We start from the raw sequence: 17,312 nt of genomic DNA on the forward strand, positions 1-17,312 counted from the left end.
TTTATTTATTCATCTGTTTATTTTATTTTTTAAATTAAATATTTATTTATTTGTTTGTCTGGTTATTTGTCTATTTATTTATTGATATAGTCGTTTGGTCATTTATATATTCATTTATTTATTTGATTTATTTGATGAATGAATGAAGACATCTTCATTCATTCATCCATTCATCAGCTTTTTTTTTATCTGTTTATTTTATTTTTTAAATTAAATATTTGTTCATTTATTTAACGGTTTATTTTATTTTTTAATCATTGATTTATTTATTTTATTTATTATTTATTTGTTTATCTTTTTATTTTGTTTTTTTAATTAAATATTTGTTTGTTTATTTTTTTATCGGTGTATTTTATTTTTGAATCCTTTTTTAAATGTTTTTAATTTATCTATCTTTTTATTTTAGTTTTTAAATTGAATATTTATTTATTTATTTGTTTGTTTGTTTATTTATTTATTTCATAACTTTGCTACTGTGTGAGTGAATGCTGGCGCGAATGGCTGCCGCTGCTCACCCGCACAAAAAAAAAAGTTCTTATCCCGTGACTGGACAGTGTCCTTGAGAGTTTTGAAAGGCGCTTCGAAATTAATTTTATTATTATTATTATTATTATTATTATTATTATTATTATTATTATTATTATTATAGAAAAATAAGCTGCACGGGGGGTCAACTTTACTGTCGATAACGTATGACACCATTGCAAGCTGAGTGGGGAAAAACGGTAGTATTTTTTATTGAGTTATTTATTTTTTGATTCTTTCAAGTGATTTAAAGGACAACCGACACCTTTTTTTTTTGTTTCCTAACTGACATCCGGAAAACGTTTCATAGCATCTAAAATACCAAAAACACACAGGCTGATATTTTTAGTCAAACGCAAAACATGAATGAAAATGACTTCAAGTGTCCCAAAACTGCCACAAAATGAGCTTGTAACTGGGCAGATTCAGAAAGTTCCGCCCCCTTGCTGGTGACGTCACGCCAGGATACTCCTTCACAAACTGCCTTGCTCCAGAATCAAAACAACGGCTTTATAGAGTTCAGATTCGGAGAAGATGCTTTCTTGTTATGAATATAATGTGAAATATGAAATGTAAACGTATCCACTGCGAGACTAATAAAGGCAAATGCCATTCAATATGACAGGAGGAAAGCATACATGTTTGCCATCGATTATAGATGAGTAAATTAGTATATAAATAAGTAAATTAGTGGGTAAATAATCAAATAAATAAAAAATAAATAAACAAACAAATAAATACAGTGAGACCTCAACTTACGAACTTAATTGGTTCCCAGACAGAGTGTGTAAGGCGAAAAGTGTGTATCTCAAAAAAAAATTCCCATAGGAAACCATTAAAATGGGAATAATCCGTTCCCGGGTTTCCATAAAATATACTTTTCAACTAAATAAGCCTTAAAACTACACACAACATACCTTATTCTATGTATAATAAATGTGCAATTGTATTGTAATGAAAGAAATACACTGCATTGTATCATAAAGTCACTTTATTTACATTTGTGATGTCATTTATGGCTTGATGGAATGGCGTTGGAAGTCGAAGGTCAAGGGGAATTACTGTTTGGTAAGAGAGGCGCATTACATGAGGTTTAATTAATATTTAAGGTTTAATTTTCATAAATTTGACGTTTGTAAGACAAAAAGTTTGTAAGATAAGGTGTTTGTAAGTTGAGGTCTCACTGTACATACATACACAGATGAGTGAATTAGTAAATAAATACATTAATAAATCAGTAAAATCAGCGCCCAGAAAATGCACAAGATGGCGCCCAAGCGCCGTTGGAAATGGGCTGATTTGTCCGCTGGGAATTTGCGTCAACTTACACCTTCTTTATGCGTGTTAGCGCAAATGGCTGCCACACAACGATTCACCATAAGAGTTATTTATGTCGTTTTCCTTCTAATTTCGCCATCGACGCGGTGTTTTCAGACTAAAAAAAAGTACCCAAAATGCATTGTGTGTCACTTTCTCGGTCATGGGGCAGTTCGGCTATTCACCATTCATCCCAACGTCCAGATGGATGCACAGCTGCACACACACACACACACACACACACACACACACATCCACGTTTTTATATATTTTGGGGGACCCCTTTTCAACTCATGATGACGCCAATAGTGATAGCTGCATGATTGGAAATAAATCACTCGTACGTGTACACACACACACACACACACACACACACACACACCGGCTCTGAAAAAACAATGAATGGGAACATCTGCAGACAGATGGGTGTGTGTCTCCCTGGAACAGAGACTCATTCATCCTCAGGGTGGGGGGGGGGGGTGCGTCAGGCGGATGGATTTAGAGAGAAAACGCAAGCGGGATTGATCAAATGAAGTCGTAAGAGAGCGCCTCTTTTCTACATTGTTTGACCCCCCATGACCTCCCCCCCTTTGCTCAAATCGCTGTTAATCCAATCGCCCCAGAATAAAAATAACGTTGGCGTGATTATTTTCTTCTTAGTTTCTTGTTAATGTATTTATAAAGGAAGGCCGCCGTTTATCGGGTCTTATTGACTTTTGCGTGCTTCTTATTTCACACGTGATGCACGTATGAAATCAAGTAGATTTGACTGCTAGGTATGAAAATACCATCGTTAAACAGCCATTTTTTTGGCTTTGTTTTAGTCGAACACAATAAAATCTGAACGCGATGCTTTTCATTAAAACGTACGTTTAAGGACAACAAATAAATAAATTAATAGAAATAACTTCTGTATTTTTTGCCTTTTTGAGGTTCATTTCAGATCCACAAAAAAAAAAGTTGGTGCGTTAAAATGACCGGAGTGCATTTACGACTTTTTTTTGGTTCATTCTATATCAATAAAAAAAACATTAAAAAAATAAATAAATAAATAAATAAGTACACAAATGAATGAATGAATGAATGAATGAATGAATGAATAGAAATAACTACTGTATTTTTTTTTTACCCTTTTGAGGTTATAACTGAAATATAAATAGTATATAGAAGTAATATATAATATATGTAGAGGTAATATGAAATAACCGTATTACATTTGTGATCTTTTTTCATTCATTCCAGATCCAGAAAATAGAAAATAAATAAATGCATAAATAAATAAATAAATGAATGTACAGATAAATAAATAAATAAATGCACAAATAAATAAATACATAAATACATACATAAATACGCAAGTACACAAATACATGAATAAATGAATAAATGAGTAAATGCATAAATGCATAAATGAATAAATGAAGAAATATAAATATAATAAATATATAACATAAATAAATAAATACACATCCAACCAAAATTTATTTGTTTACCTTTTTGGGGTTCATTCCAGTCCCCCCCCCCAAAAAAAAAAAAAAAAAAAATAAAAATAAATAAATAACGATACGGCATTTTTCACCTTTTTTTATTGTTCATTACAGATGAAAAAAAAAAAATACAAATAACCGTATTACATTTTTGATCTTTTTTTGGTTCAGTACAAATCCAGAAAATATGAAATCAAATCAATCAATCAATCAATCAATTAATTCATAAATAAATAAATAAATACATTCATAAATTCATACATTCATAAATTCATATATTCATAAATTCGTAAATTCATACATTCATAAATACATATATACATATATACATAAATAAACAAACAAACAACTTTAGTTCGCTGACGAAGCCTCTTGGATAGGAGGCGAAACGTCCGAAACCTTCACTTTTGTACAGATGACGGCTGAAGAAACCTTCTCATCGAAACAAACAAGTAAATAAAAAAATCAATGAATCAATCAGTACAAAAGCACATCAAGTGTTTGCGCTTGAAACGACATGGAATTATTCTTCACGAGGTGACCATGTCCTCTGTGTGAATCGCAACTTTTGGGCTGTCACTCAAAACCATGTCCATATTTTTTTTTCCGCAGGGAAAAGTCCACCTGGAGCTTCGTCTGAGTGAAGTCATCACAGACAGCGGAGTCATCAACCACAAACTCGCCACCCGGTGAGACTCTGCGCATGCTTTTGTCTTGTTATTACAACGTTAAAGCGCTAAATAAAGCAATCTGTATGTATTGCATTGTATTTTGGACAGCTGCCCCCATTTCAAGATCAAATAACTCCAGACCCATATCATTTAGGGATTACAGGGATACATTGGCTTATGAACTTAATTGGTACCCAGACAGAGAGTGTAAGGTGAAAAGTGTGTATCCCAAACATTAATTTCCCATAGGAAACCATTAAAATGAGAATAATCCGTTCCCAGGTCCCCATAAAACATCTTTTAAAACATAAAACATCATTTTCTACTACACAAAATATACCTTATTTTATGTATAATAAATATGCTCTGATATTATAATGAAAGAAATAAACTGTACTGTCTAATAAAGTGGTTTTATTTACATTTGTGATGGTCGTTAATGGCTTGATGGAATGGAGTGGCCGCTTTCATCAGCATGAAACACTTGATGTGGAACTTTTTCTGCCATACTTTTACCTTGTTCCTCATCAATTGTGGCTTGTGTGGGTTATTTGTGGAGCCTGATTGATGGGATATTTTTAACCTTGCAGTCTACTCTCTGCCTTTGAACTATCAAAGTTGAAACATGTCCAAATTTAATTTTTGATCCAATTTCTCACTCTGTCGTCTGCCTGTTTATTTGATGTTTAAACCACCTCTCCTCACTGCTGCGTTCTTGACCAATCACGTGGCTTTAACCGAAGACCAGGGGCGGGGAATAGAGGACAAAACAAGCCGGCTGCCATTTTGTTGTTAGGAGGATGGGCTCGTTCGCGAACGACACATCACTCATTGTGGCAGCTCCGTGTGTATCCCGAAAAATAGTTTGTATGCCAAGGTAACATTTTCATACATTTAACGCTCGTAAACCGAAAAGTTCATAAGCCAAGAGGTTCGTAAGCTCTTTTTTTTTTCATGAAAGAAGAAGGTCTGCCAGTGAATGAGTAAATATTCAGGCATGCATTTTTTTTTAGGTTTTGTTTTAAATTGAGCACAGAAGGTATGAAGAAATGTTACTGATTGTCATTGTAGTGAAAAATCCGTCATCCATTAACCGCAAATCAGCTGCGGTCGTTGCTGTACCATCTGCCTCGACCGGGCTATTTTTGCACCAGGTCGGGAATGATCGTCTAATTCAGGGGTGTCACACATACGGTTCGCGGGCCGGAACCGGCCCCCAAGGAGGTTTAACAGGCCTGCAGGATCATTTAAAAGTGGAAGCTAGCGAATAGATAGCTAATACCTAGCGAAAAGATAGCTAATACCTAGCGAAAAGATAGCTAATACCTAGCGAATAGATAGCTAATAGCTAGTGAATCGATAGCTAATACCTAGCGAATATAGCTAATACATAGCGAATAGATAGCGAATATAGCTAATAGCGAATATAGCTAATACATAGCGAATAGATGGCTAATACCTAGTGAATAGATAGCGAATACCTAGCGAATAGATAGCTAATAGCTAGTGAATCGATAGCTTATAGCTCGGGAATAGATAGCAAATATAGCTAATACATAGCGAATAGATAGCTAATAGCTAGTGAATAGATAGCTAATAGCTAGTGAATAGATAGCTAATACATAGCGAATAGATAGCTAATAGCTATTGAATAGATAGATAATACCTCGTGAATAGATAGCGAATATATAGCTAATAGCTAGTGAATCGATAGCTTATAGCTCAGGAATAGATAGCTATTACCTAGCGAATATAGCTAATACATAGCGAATAGATAGCTAATACCTAGCGAATAGATAGTGAATAGATAGCTAATAGCTAGTGAATAGATAGCTAATAGCTAGGGAATAGATAGCTAATACCTAGCGAATATAGCTAATACATAGCGAATAGATAGAATAGAGCAGCGGCAGCCACATGCGCCAGCGTTCACTCAACCAGGAAGTAACTCATATAGCTAGAAAGCTAACTAGCTAATAAATATCTAATAGATAGCCAACAGCTAGCCAGCTAACAGCCAGCCAACTAGACAGCTAATAGCCAGCCAGCTAATAGTATATAATTCAGTATAAAAGCCAGCTATCTAATTGCTAGCCAAATAGCATTAGCATCAAAGCAGTATTCCGACGCCGACTTTGTTAAGCGATGCATGTTGAAGGCAGCTGAGCTTGTATGTCCCGACAAGGCACACACTAATGCTAATATTAGCCTGACGAGGAATAATAATAATAATAATAATATACATTTCATTTATAAGCGCCTTTCAAAAGTCTCAAGGTCACTTTACAGTCACAGGATCAGTTTTTCTGTGGGTGAGCATCGGCAGCCACACGCGCCAGCATTCACTCAACCCAGAAGTAACTCAAAATGATAGTAATCTAGCTAGCTAGCTAAGAGTTAGCTATTAATCACTCAACCAGGAAATAACTTTAATAGATAGAAAGCTAGCCAGCTAGCTCAGAGTTAGCTAATAATCAGTCAACAGTCACAGGATAAGCTTTTCTGTGGGTGAGTAGTGTTAGCATAAACAAAGCAGAAGCGTGAAGCAAAACAAAGATGTCCGCCGGGCAGTCTGAGCGGCGTGTCTCGACTGGACGCAGCGTTGAGCGATGGATAGTGGGCCAAGCGGGGGTTACGTAAACAAGCTTATTGGAGGACAGGAAGTGCGCTGCTGCTAGCATTACAGATGCTTAAGCCCGGCCTTGCGTCTTTATTAGGAAGCCCTGTGCGTGTTTGTGTGTGTCTGTGCGTGTGTGTGCGTGTGCATTTGTGTGAGTGTATTTGTTTTTGTGTGTCTGTGTATGTGTTTGTGTGTACGTGTGCATTTGTGTGGTTGTGCAGTCGTACTGGTGTGTATTCGTATGCGTGTGTGTTTGTGTGTAGGTTTGTGTATGTTTGCCTGTGTTTGTGTGTCTGTATTTATGTGTGTGTGTTTGTATTTGTGTGTGTTAGTGTGTGTGTGTGCCTGTATTTGTGTTTGTGTATATGTGTGTGTATGTTGTATGTCATTGTGTGTGTGTTGTGTGTGTGTCTATGTTTGTGTGTCTGTGTGTTTGTGTGTGTCTGTATTTGTGTTTGTGTGTCTGTGTTAGTTTGTGCATGTGTGTCTGTATTTGTGTTTGTGTGTATGTTGTGTGTGCTTGTGTGTGTCTATGTTTGTGTGTCTGTGTGTTTGTGTGTGTGTCTGTATTTGTGTTTGTGTGTATGTTGTGTGTGTCTGTTTGTGTGTGTGTGTGTGTGTGTCTGTATTTGTGTTTGTGTGTGCTTGTGTGTGTCTATGTTTGTGTGTGTGTCTGTATTTGTGTTTGTGTGTATGTTGTGTGTGCTTGTGTGTGTCTATGTTTGTGTGTCTGTGTGTTTGTGTGTGTGTGTGTATTTGTGTTTGTGTGTGTATTTGTGTTGCTATGTATGTGTGTTTGTGTGTCTGTATTTGTGTTTGTGTGTATGTGTGTGTGTGTTGTATGTGCTTGCGTATGTATATATTTGTGTTTGTGTGTCTGTGTTAGTGTGTGTATGATGGTATGTGTGTGTATGTGCGTGTGTCTGTATTTGTGTTCGTGTATGCGTTTGTGTGTGTGTTTATATTTGTTTGTGTGTCTGTGTTAGTGTGTGTATGTGTGTGTGTCTGTATTTTTGTTTGTGTGTATTTTTGTGTGTATGTTTGTGTGTGCTTGTGTGTGTGTATATATTTGTGTTTGTGTGTCTGTGTTGGTGTGTGTATGGATGCATATGTGTGTGTGTGTGTGTCTGTATTTGTGGTTGTGTGTGTGCGTGCGTGTGTGTGTGTGTGTGTGTGTGTGTGTGTGTGTGTGTGTGTGTGTGTGTGTGTGTGTGTGTGTGTGTGTGTGTGTGCGTGCGCTGCAAATTATTGCGCAATAGATCAGACTGTGACGAGTAGTGCATCAGCGACAGTGACACACAGGAAGTGTTTGGTCCTGCCGGTTGTCTGCCCCCCCCACGCATAATCCCCTTACGAGCATGATGTCATCGGGGAGAAGGACATTTTTAGAAGGATTGCGTTCTCACAGGAAGATAAATGCAGAAGAGCCACGCCGTCCTTCCCACGTTTGTCAAGTAGAAAGTGGATCAACATACAGTGAAACCTTGGCTTACGAACTTAATTGGTTCCCAGACAGAGTGCGTAAGGTGAAAAGTGTGTATCCCAAAAAATACTTTTCCATAGGAAACCATTAAAATGAGAATAATCCGTTCCCAGGTCTCCATAAAACATCATTTTCTACTAAATAAGCCTTAAAATTACACAAAAATGTGCTATGGTATTATAATTAAAGAAATAAACTACTGTATAATAAAGTTGTTGATGGCTTGATGGAATGGAGTGTCCGGTTTCATCAGCATTAAACACTTGATGAGGAACGTAGCCTTCTTCTGTCACCATCTTGAGGAATGATCCCTTGGAGGTGCTTTCTCTGCCATAATTTTACCTTGTTCCTCATCAATTGTGTTCTGTTTAGCTTTTTTTTTTATTATTTTTTTTTTTTTTTTAATTATTATTATTATAATAAAAATATGTGGTTTGTATCCCCCGCAGAGTGCTGGAGTGCCAAGGTCTTCCCATCGTCAATGGCCAATGTGACCCTTACGCTGCTGTCTCGCTGCTTGGTCCTTCCAGGTTAGCTACGCCGTCAACATGTGACATGTAAACGTAACATGTAAAGTCTAAAACGCGCATTACCCTCAAGCTAACGACCTTTTTTTTATGTTTAACTCTTAGCTAGCTAGCTTTTTATCTGTTTGAGTTACTTCTGGGTTGTACGGGTTTAGTGATTATTAGCTAACTCTTAGCTGGCTACCTTTCTATCTACTAAAGTTACTTCCTGGTTGAGTGATTATTAGCTTACTCTGAGCTAGCTAGCTAGCTTTCTATGAAAGTTACTTCCTGGTTGAGTGATTATTAGCTAACTCTTACCTAACTAGCTAGCTTTCTATCTATTAATGTGACTTCCTGGTTGAGTGATTATTAGCTAACTCCGAGCTAGCCAGCTAGCTAGCTTTCTATCATTTTGAGTTACACAGTTATTATTATTATTATTATTATTATTATTATTATTATTATTATTTCCGCTACTTTCAGGTCAGAAGCCAAGAAGACCAAGGTGAAGAGAAAAACCAATAACCCGCAGTTTGATGAAGTTTTCTATTTCGAGGTAAACTACTGCGCCGTTGGTTAGCTTAGCCCACTGAACTTAGCTTGTCGTTGTTTTGTGTGTAGTTGTGCTAACAGTTGATAGCGTGTTTATCATAGTTTCTATTTATAAATACATATATAAATACATAAGCTCAATGTTGAAAGCAAACACAAAGCGGTAGCTTTCATTGACTAAAAGAAACTGTCTTCTCCTATCCCACGTAAATCCGCTTCAATTCCAAGCCGCGGCAGCACATACGTTTGAGTGTGTACGTATGCGCATACAGTATGTGTTTGTGTGCACGCTTTTAAAGCCTTGGAGCTCCTTTTCCGAGACATCCGTCCTCTCAACCATTTTGAATCGGGCAATCGCTTGACGTCATTGGTTAATCACGTTAGCGCTACGGCGCTCTCTGTCCTATCTGCTCTCTCGCTACTTTGTAAACATCCTGTCTTGGGGCCATGAGATGTCTTGTTTGTGACTTTTGACTCGTGACGATTCTCGAGAAAAAAGGCCTTAATTGCTTTTTCGGACGTACAGGTAACATCCGACTTACGACCGAGTTACATTCCGACCAAACGGTCGTAAGTCAAAATGGTCGTAAGTCGAAATCCATTCAAAATAGAGAATAGAGACTCGGAGGCTAAATAATTCGCAAACTCCCCCCCTCAAAACTCACTTGTACTCTTTGACATGATTCCGATTTGAGCTTAGTTTCACTCCCTGGTGCTTTCTACTATCTTTGTGACTGCTTTATTTCCTGTATATGATAGCTGTCCATGTTGAGCGCTTTGTTTCAGCTTCAGCTGTTGTTAAAGCGCTATATGTCAAATAGGTTAGGATTGGTGGATTTCTTTGCTATCCATTAGCTAGCTAGCTAGCTAGCTATTAGCTGTCTAGCTGACTGGCTGTAAACTGTCTCGCTGGCTAGCTGTTGGTTATCTGGCTATCCATTAACTATTTATTTGCTATCTATTAGCTATCGAGCTAGCTATTAGCTGTCTAGCTGACTGGCTGTAAACTGGCTAGCTGGCTACTTATTAACTATTTGCTATCTATTAGCTAGCTAGCTCGCTATTAGATGTCTAGCTGACTGGCTGTAAACTGTCTAGCTGGCTAGCTGTTGACTATCTGGCTATCTATTAACTATTTATTGACTATTAACTATTTATTTGCTATCTATTAGCTAGCTAGCTACCTAGCTATTAGCTGTCTATCTGACTGGCTGTAAACTGGTTAGCTGGCTATCTATTAGCTAGCTAGCTATCTATTAGCTGTCTAGCTGACTGACTGTAAACTGTCTAGCTGGTTAGCTGTTGGCTATCTGGCTATCTATTAACTATTTATTTGCTATCCATTAGCTAGCTAGCTACTAGCTGTCTAGCTGAATGGCTTTAAACTGGCTAGCTGGCTATCTATTAACTATTGATGTGCGATCTATTAGCTAGCCAGCTATTAGCTGTCTAGCTGAATGGCTGTAAACTTGCTATCTGGTGATGTATTAACTATTTATTTGCTAGCTATTAGCTGTCTAGCTGACTGGTTGTAAACTGGCTATCTGGCTATGTATTAACTATTTAATTGCTATCTATCAGCTAGCCAGCTATTAGCTGTCTAGCTGAATGGCTGTAAACTGTCTAGCTGGCGAGCTGTTGGCTATCTGGCTATCTATTAACTATTTATTTGCTATCCATTAGCTATCTAGCTTGCTTTCTATCTGGCGCGTGTGGCTGCCGCTGCCACTGAAAAACGTATCCTGTGACTGTAAAGTGACCTTGAGAGTTTTGAACGTCACTGAGAAATGAAATGTATTATTATTATGATTATTATATCAATCAATATGTATTGTATTGTATTGTATTGTATTGTATTATTTGAAGAGTTAGGCCTTCTCCCCTCCCTAACAACCTCCCCCATTTCATTTGCTGGTTCCTCTTTTTTTTAGGTGACGCGGCCCTTGAGCTACACAAAACGACAGTTTGATGTTGAAGAGGAAGATGTGGACAAACTGGCTTTGAGGTAAAGTGGCAAAGTCACACTCCCCCAAAAATAAAAATAACAAATTGACACGGACTGTGCTTTATGTTCAGGGTGGACCTGTGGAATGCCAGCAACTTGAAGTTTGGTGATGAGTTCCTGGGAGGGGTGCGAGTTCCCCTCAGAGTTTTGGGGCAATTTGGAGTCCACGATGCATGGTAGGTGTCATTGTATCCCGCCCTCGTTTGATTGACAGGGCCATCGGGCCCATTGCTCTTTTCTGCCCTGTGTGTGTTTGTTTTTTTTTTTTTTTTTTTTTTTTTTTTTGGGGGGGGGTGACAGGGGGTTCTGTGACTGAACCTGAACCACAGCAAAAGAGGAATAAATTGGACTTTCAAAACAAATGTAAACATCAACAACACAATGTATTTATTTATTTCTATATTTATTTATTTGGCTATTTTTTTTATTCATTTATGTATGTATTTATTTGTTTATTTGTTTATGTATTTATTTAGCCATTTTGTTATATTTTTATTTGTGTATGTATTTATTTATGTATTTATTTATTTGGTGATTTATTTATTTACGTATGTATTTATTTATTTATTTATTTATTTATTTGCTTGTTTATTTATGTATTTGGCTATTTTTTTATGTTTTTTTATTTATTCATTTATGTATGTATTCCAAAATGCTAAATACTAAACTGCACTGCATCGTACTGAAATATAGTGATACCTCAGTTTACGAACCCCTTGGCTTACGAACCTTTCGGTGACCAACCAACGTTACATTTATGAAAATTTTACCTTGGCATACAAACTATTTTTTGGGAAACACACGGAGCGCCACAATGAGTGATGTGTCGTTCAAGAATGAGCCCGTTCTCCTAACAAGGAAATGGCAGCGGACTTTTTCTTGTCCTCTATGCCCCGCCCCCAGTCTTTCGTTAAAGCCACGTGATTGGTCAAGAACGCAGCAGTGAGCAGAGGTGGTTTAAACGTTAAAGAGACAGGCAGACGACAGAGAGAGAGTGAGAAAATAGATAGAATACAGTGACAGTTGAACTCATTCCAACTATGATAGTTCAAAAGCAGACTGCAAGGTTAAAATATCCCATCAAGCAGGGTCCACAAATCACCCGCACACGCCATCTGTACACTAGATGCAAAAAGCTATCAACACAGCTAAACAGATCACAATTGATGAGGAACAAGGTAAAATTATGGCAGAGAAAGTACCTACAAGGGATCATTCCTCAAGATGGTGAAAGAAAAAGGCTACGTTCCCCATCAAGTGTTTAATGCTGATGAAAGCGGACACTCCATTCCATCAAGCCATCAACGACCATCACAAAGGTCAATAAAACGACTTTATGATACAGTACAGTTTATTTCTTTAATTATAATATCATAGCACATTTATTATACATAAAATAAGGTATATTTTGTGTAGTTTTAAGGCTTTTTTTAGTAGAAAATGATGTTTTATGGGGACCTGGGAACAGATTATTGTCATTTTAATGGTTTCCTATGGGAAATTAATTTTTGGTATACACACTTTTCGCCTTGCACACTCTAAGTAAGCCAAGTTATCGCTGTATGTCTCTCCTTGTATGACATACAAATGGACCAAAAGTTATTTTCAATTCTGAAGCTCCCTATAAAAGGATTTTTTTTTATTTAAAAAAAAAAAATATGTCATTGTTCTCAGGTACTATCTTCAACCTCGGGAAAACGGCGGCAAATCCGTCAAGGTGGAAGAACTGGGATCCTTACGCCTGAACATTGTTTACACCGAGGACCACGTTTTCCCCTCGGAGCACTACAGCCCCCTCAGGGATTTGCTGCTACACTCGGCTAACGTGCAGGTACGCAAACGACCAATCTTTGGCCTTAATTTGGGTGGGGGGGGGGGGGGGGGTCGGACGTTTACGTTGATTTTATTATTATTATTATTATTATTATTTTTTGCAGCCCGTGTCGGCATCCACCGCCAACATTCTCGGGGAGGTGTGCAGAGAGAAGCAAGAAGCCGCCATCCCGCTCGTGCGTCTCTTCCTCCACTATGGCAAAATTGTGCCATTTATTAGCGCCATCGCGCACGCCGAAGTTCACCGGACACAGTAAGCGTGAAAGCTGGAAAGTGGGCGGGTGGGAGATTCATGTTTGTAATATGACCATTATATGAATACAGTTTTAAAAAAATCAAAATATTTATAAATATATAAATACAAAAATTGAAAATGAATTTATCTGTGTTCATTAGAACACGCTCGGCAAATACTACTACTACTACTACTACTACTACTACTACTACTACTACTACTAATAATAATAATAATAATAATACATTTCATTTGTAAGCGCCTTTCAAAACTCTTAAGGTCACTTTACAGTCACAGGATCAGTTTTTCTGCGGGTGAGTAGCGGCAGCCACACGCGCCAGCGTTCACTCAACCCACTCATAGAAAGCTAACTAGCCAGCTAATGATAGCTAATAGCTAGCCAGCCAGATAGCTAATAGGCAGCAAATAGATTGCTAGCTAGGGAGCCAGCTCGCTAGTTAGATCGCAAATAGATAGCTAGCTTGGTAGCCAGCTAGCTATTTAGATAGTGAATAGATAGCATATAGCAAATGGATAGCTAGCGAGGTAGCCAGCTAGCTAGTTAGATAGTGAATAAATAGATAGCTAGCTAGGTACCCAGCTAGCAAGTTAGATGGCGAATAGATAGCAAATAGCCAGCTAGATAGCCAGCTAACTAGTTAGATAGCAAATAGCAAATAGATAGCAAATAGACAACTAGCTAGGTAGCCAGCTTGCTAGTTCGATAGTGAATAGATAGAAAATAGCTAGCTAGCCAGTTATCTAGTTAGATAACAAATAGATAGCTAGTTAGGTAGCCAGCTAGCTAGTTAGATAGTGAATAGTTACCAAATAGCAAATAGATAGCTAGCAAAGTAGCCATCCAGCTAGTTAGATAGCAAATATTTACAAAAATTTACATAGCAAATAGACAGCAAATAGATAGCTAGCTTGGTAGCCAGTTGGCTTTTTAGATAGTGAATAGATAGCTACCTAGGTAGCCAGCTAGCTAGTTAGATAGCGAATAGGTAGCTAGCTAGATAGCCAGCTAGCTAGTTAGATGGTGAATAAATAGAAAATAGATAGCTAGCTAGGTAGCCAGCTAGCAAGTTAGATGGCGAATAGATAGCAGATAGCCAGCTAGCTAGTTAGATAGCAAATAGATAACTAGCTAGGTAGCCAGCTTGCTAGTTCAATAGTGAATAGATAGAAAATAGCTAGCTAGCCAGTTATCTAGTTAGATAACAAATAGATAGCTAGTTAGGTAGCCAGCTAGCTAGTTAGATAGTGAATAAATAGTAAATAGATAGCGAGCTATGTATCCAGCTAGCAAATTAGACGCCGAATAGATAGCAAATAGCTAGCTTGGTAGCCAGTTAGCTAGTTACACAGCGAATAGATAGCCAGCTAGGTAGCCAGCTAGCAAGTTAGATAGTTAATAGTTAGCAAATAGCAAATAGATAGCTAGCAAAGTAGCCATACAGCTAGTTAGATAGCAAATAGATAGCTAGCTAGGTAGCCAGCTAGCTAGTAAAATAGTTAATAGATAGCAAATAGATAGCTTGCTAGGTAGCCAGCTAGCAAGTTAGATGGCGAATAGATAGCAAATAGCTAGCTAGGTAGCCAGCTAGCTAGTTAAATGGCAAATAGCTCGCTAGGTAGCCTGCTAGCTAGTTAGATAGCGAATAGACAGCAAATCGATAGCAAGCTAGTACCCTCTAATAAATGTATCAGGCATTGTACCAAAACACGACCGCCGTATTGTCTTTTTTGCCGTTATGACTCCTCTTTTTTTCCAAACGTAGGGATCCAAACACCATTTTTCGAGGCAACTCTCTCACGTCCAAATGCATCGACGAGACCATGAAACTGGCGGGGATGCACTACCTGCAAGTCACCCTCAAACCCATCATCGACGAGGTCGGAAGTGACGTGTTGCTTATCCATCGGAGTATGAAAAGTAAATCCAAAAGTAGATCAAAATCATCTCTTTACAGATCTGCGCAGAACACAAGCCCTGTGAAATCGACACGGTTAAACTGAAGGAATCGGAAAATCTGGAGACCAACAGGGTAAGGAAGCGAACCACTGTTAGCATGTGTTAGCATGCGGCTACTCTTATAGCGGCAAATTTGATTCTTCGCCGCAGGAAAACCTTCGCCATTACGTGGACCGCATCTTTAACGTCATCACGGCTTCCGGCGTTCGCTGTCCGACGGTGATGTGTGACATCTTCTTCTCCTTGAGGGAATCTGCGGCCACGCGTTTCCAAGGTAATCTAACTAGCTAGCTGGATAGCTAGCTATTTGCTATCTAACTAGCTAGCTGGCTACCCAGCCAGCTATTTGCTCTCTATTCGCCATCTAACTTGATTGCTGGCTACCTAGTTAGATATATATTTGCTATCTATTTGCTATCTAACTAGCTAGCTGGCTACCTATCTAGCTATTTGCTATCTATTCGCCATCTAACTTGCTAGCTGGCTATCTAGTTAGCTCTCTATTTGCTATCTAACTAGCTAGCTGGCTAACTAGCCAGCTATTTGCTCTGTATTCGCCATCTAACTTGCTGGCTGGCTACCTAGCTAGCTATCTATTTGCTATCTAACCAGTTAGTTGGCTACCTAGCTAGCTATTGGCTATCTATTCGGCGTCTAACTTGCTCGCTGGATATATAGCTCGCTATCTATTTGCTATTTATTCACTATCTAACTAGCTAGCTCGCTACCTAGCTAGCTAGCGATTTCCTATCTATTTACTATTTGCTATCTACTCACTATCTAACTAGCTAGCTGGCTACCTACCTAGCTAGCTCTCTATTTGCTATCTATTTGCTATTTGCTATCTATTCATTATCTAACTGGCTAGCTGGCTATCGAGCTAGATATCTATTTGCTATCTATTTGCTATTTGCTATCTATTCGCTATCAAACTACCTATCTGGCTACCTAGCTATCTATTTGCTATCTAACTAGCTAGCTGGCTACTTAGCCAGCTATCTATTTGCTATCTATTTGCTATATAACTAACTAGCTGGCTATCTAGCTAGCCATCTATTTGCTATCTATTCACTATCTAATTAGCTAGCTATCTATTAGCCAGCCAGTTAGCTTTCTGTATATTTGAGTTTTTCCTGGTTGGGTGAACGCTGGGCATGTGGCTGCCGCTGCTCACCCGCAGAAGTAGTGATCCTGTGTAAAGTGACCTTGAGAGTTTTGAAAGGCGCTTAGAAATGAAATGGGTTATTATTATTATTATTATTATTATTATTATCAAGATTTTTTTGGCATGGTGCATTCAATGCCAACTTTTTGTAATTTACACACAATTTACAGGGTGTTTTATGTTATCCCTCTTTTTCTTTTTGTAAGAATAGCACACAAAGCGAGTGTGCCATACTCTGCTGCCCCCATCTGGCCGCGGTGTGGTACTGTCGACACCCAAAAAAAACCAAACTGCTGTCGTCTGCCTTTTTCAAAATACGTTTCTGACGATAACAAAATAACGACAAACAACCACCAAAACTGTTGCCAGGCCTTAGCCAATTATTTCCTTCTAATTTAATAATGAGTACTGTAAGGTAAGAGGGACTTTAAATTTAAAACAGGAACCGCAATTTGTCTTCAAATGTTGTCTCCGTTTGTGATAATGCTAGCTAGCTAGCATTGTATTTGCATTTTTGTTCGATTACCTGCTACAGTGGGGCCTTGGCTTACAAACTTAATTGGTTCACAGACACAGTGTGTAAGGCGAAAAGTGTGTATCCCAAAGATTAATTTTCCATAGGAAAGCATTAAAATGAGAATAATCCGTTCCCAGGTCTCCATAAAATATATTTTTCAACTAAATAAGCCTTAAAACTACAACCAATATGCCTTATTCTATGTATAATAAATGTGCTATTGTATTGTAATGGAAGAAATGCACTGCACTGTATAATAAAGTTGTTTTATTTACCTTTGTGATGGTTGTTGATGGCTTAATGGAATGGTGTTCAGACTTCTCTTCCTGTGTCATGAAAGTCCGGTTAGGCATCTTTTTACAAAAAAAGGCCGGTCTCATCTGCATTAAATACTTGCTGAGGTCCGTAGCCTTCT

General features: G+C 37.9%; 1 protein-coding gene across 2 annotated transcripts in view; it reads left to right on the top strand.

Moving 5' to 3' along the window:
* rasa3 (RAS p21 protein activator 3) overlaps positions 1 to 17,312 on the top strand; it is a 56,131-nt gene that overhangs the window by 22,450 nt on the left and 16,369 nt on the right. For both annotated transcript variants that reach the window (XM_088993106.1, XM_088993107.1), the window contains exons 5-14: positions 3,942 to 4,018; positions 8,553 to 8,633; positions 9,096 to 9,168; positions 11,096 to 11,169; positions 11,241 to 11,345; positions 12,844 to 13,000; positions 13,107 to 13,255; positions 15,022 to 15,136; positions 15,214 to 15,288; positions 15,366 to 15,489. In XM_088993106.1, the coding sequence (XP_088849232.1) occupies positions 3,942 to 4,018; positions 8,553 to 8,633; positions 9,096 to 9,168; positions 11,096 to 11,169; positions 11,241 to 11,345; positions 12,844 to 13,000; positions 13,107 to 13,255; positions 15,022 to 15,136; positions 15,214 to 15,288; positions 15,366 to 15,489 (1,030 nt within the window). The remainder of the gene's footprint in view (positions 1 to 3,941; positions 4,019 to 8,552; positions 8,634 to 9,095; positions 9,169 to 11,095; positions 11,170 to 11,240; positions 11,346 to 12,843; positions 13,001 to 13,106; positions 13,256 to 15,021; positions 15,137 to 15,213; positions 15,289 to 15,365; positions 15,490 to 17,312) is intronic.

Source organism: Hippocampus bargibanti, linkage group LG03 (genome assembly GCF_051943395.1).
Source record: "Hippocampus bargibanti isolate YZ-2025 linkage group LG03, ASM5194339v1, whole genome shotgun sequence".
Classification (NCBI taxonomy): Eukaryota; Metazoa; Chordata; class Actinopteri; order Syngnathiformes; family Syngnathidae; genus Hippocampus; species Hippocampus bargibanti.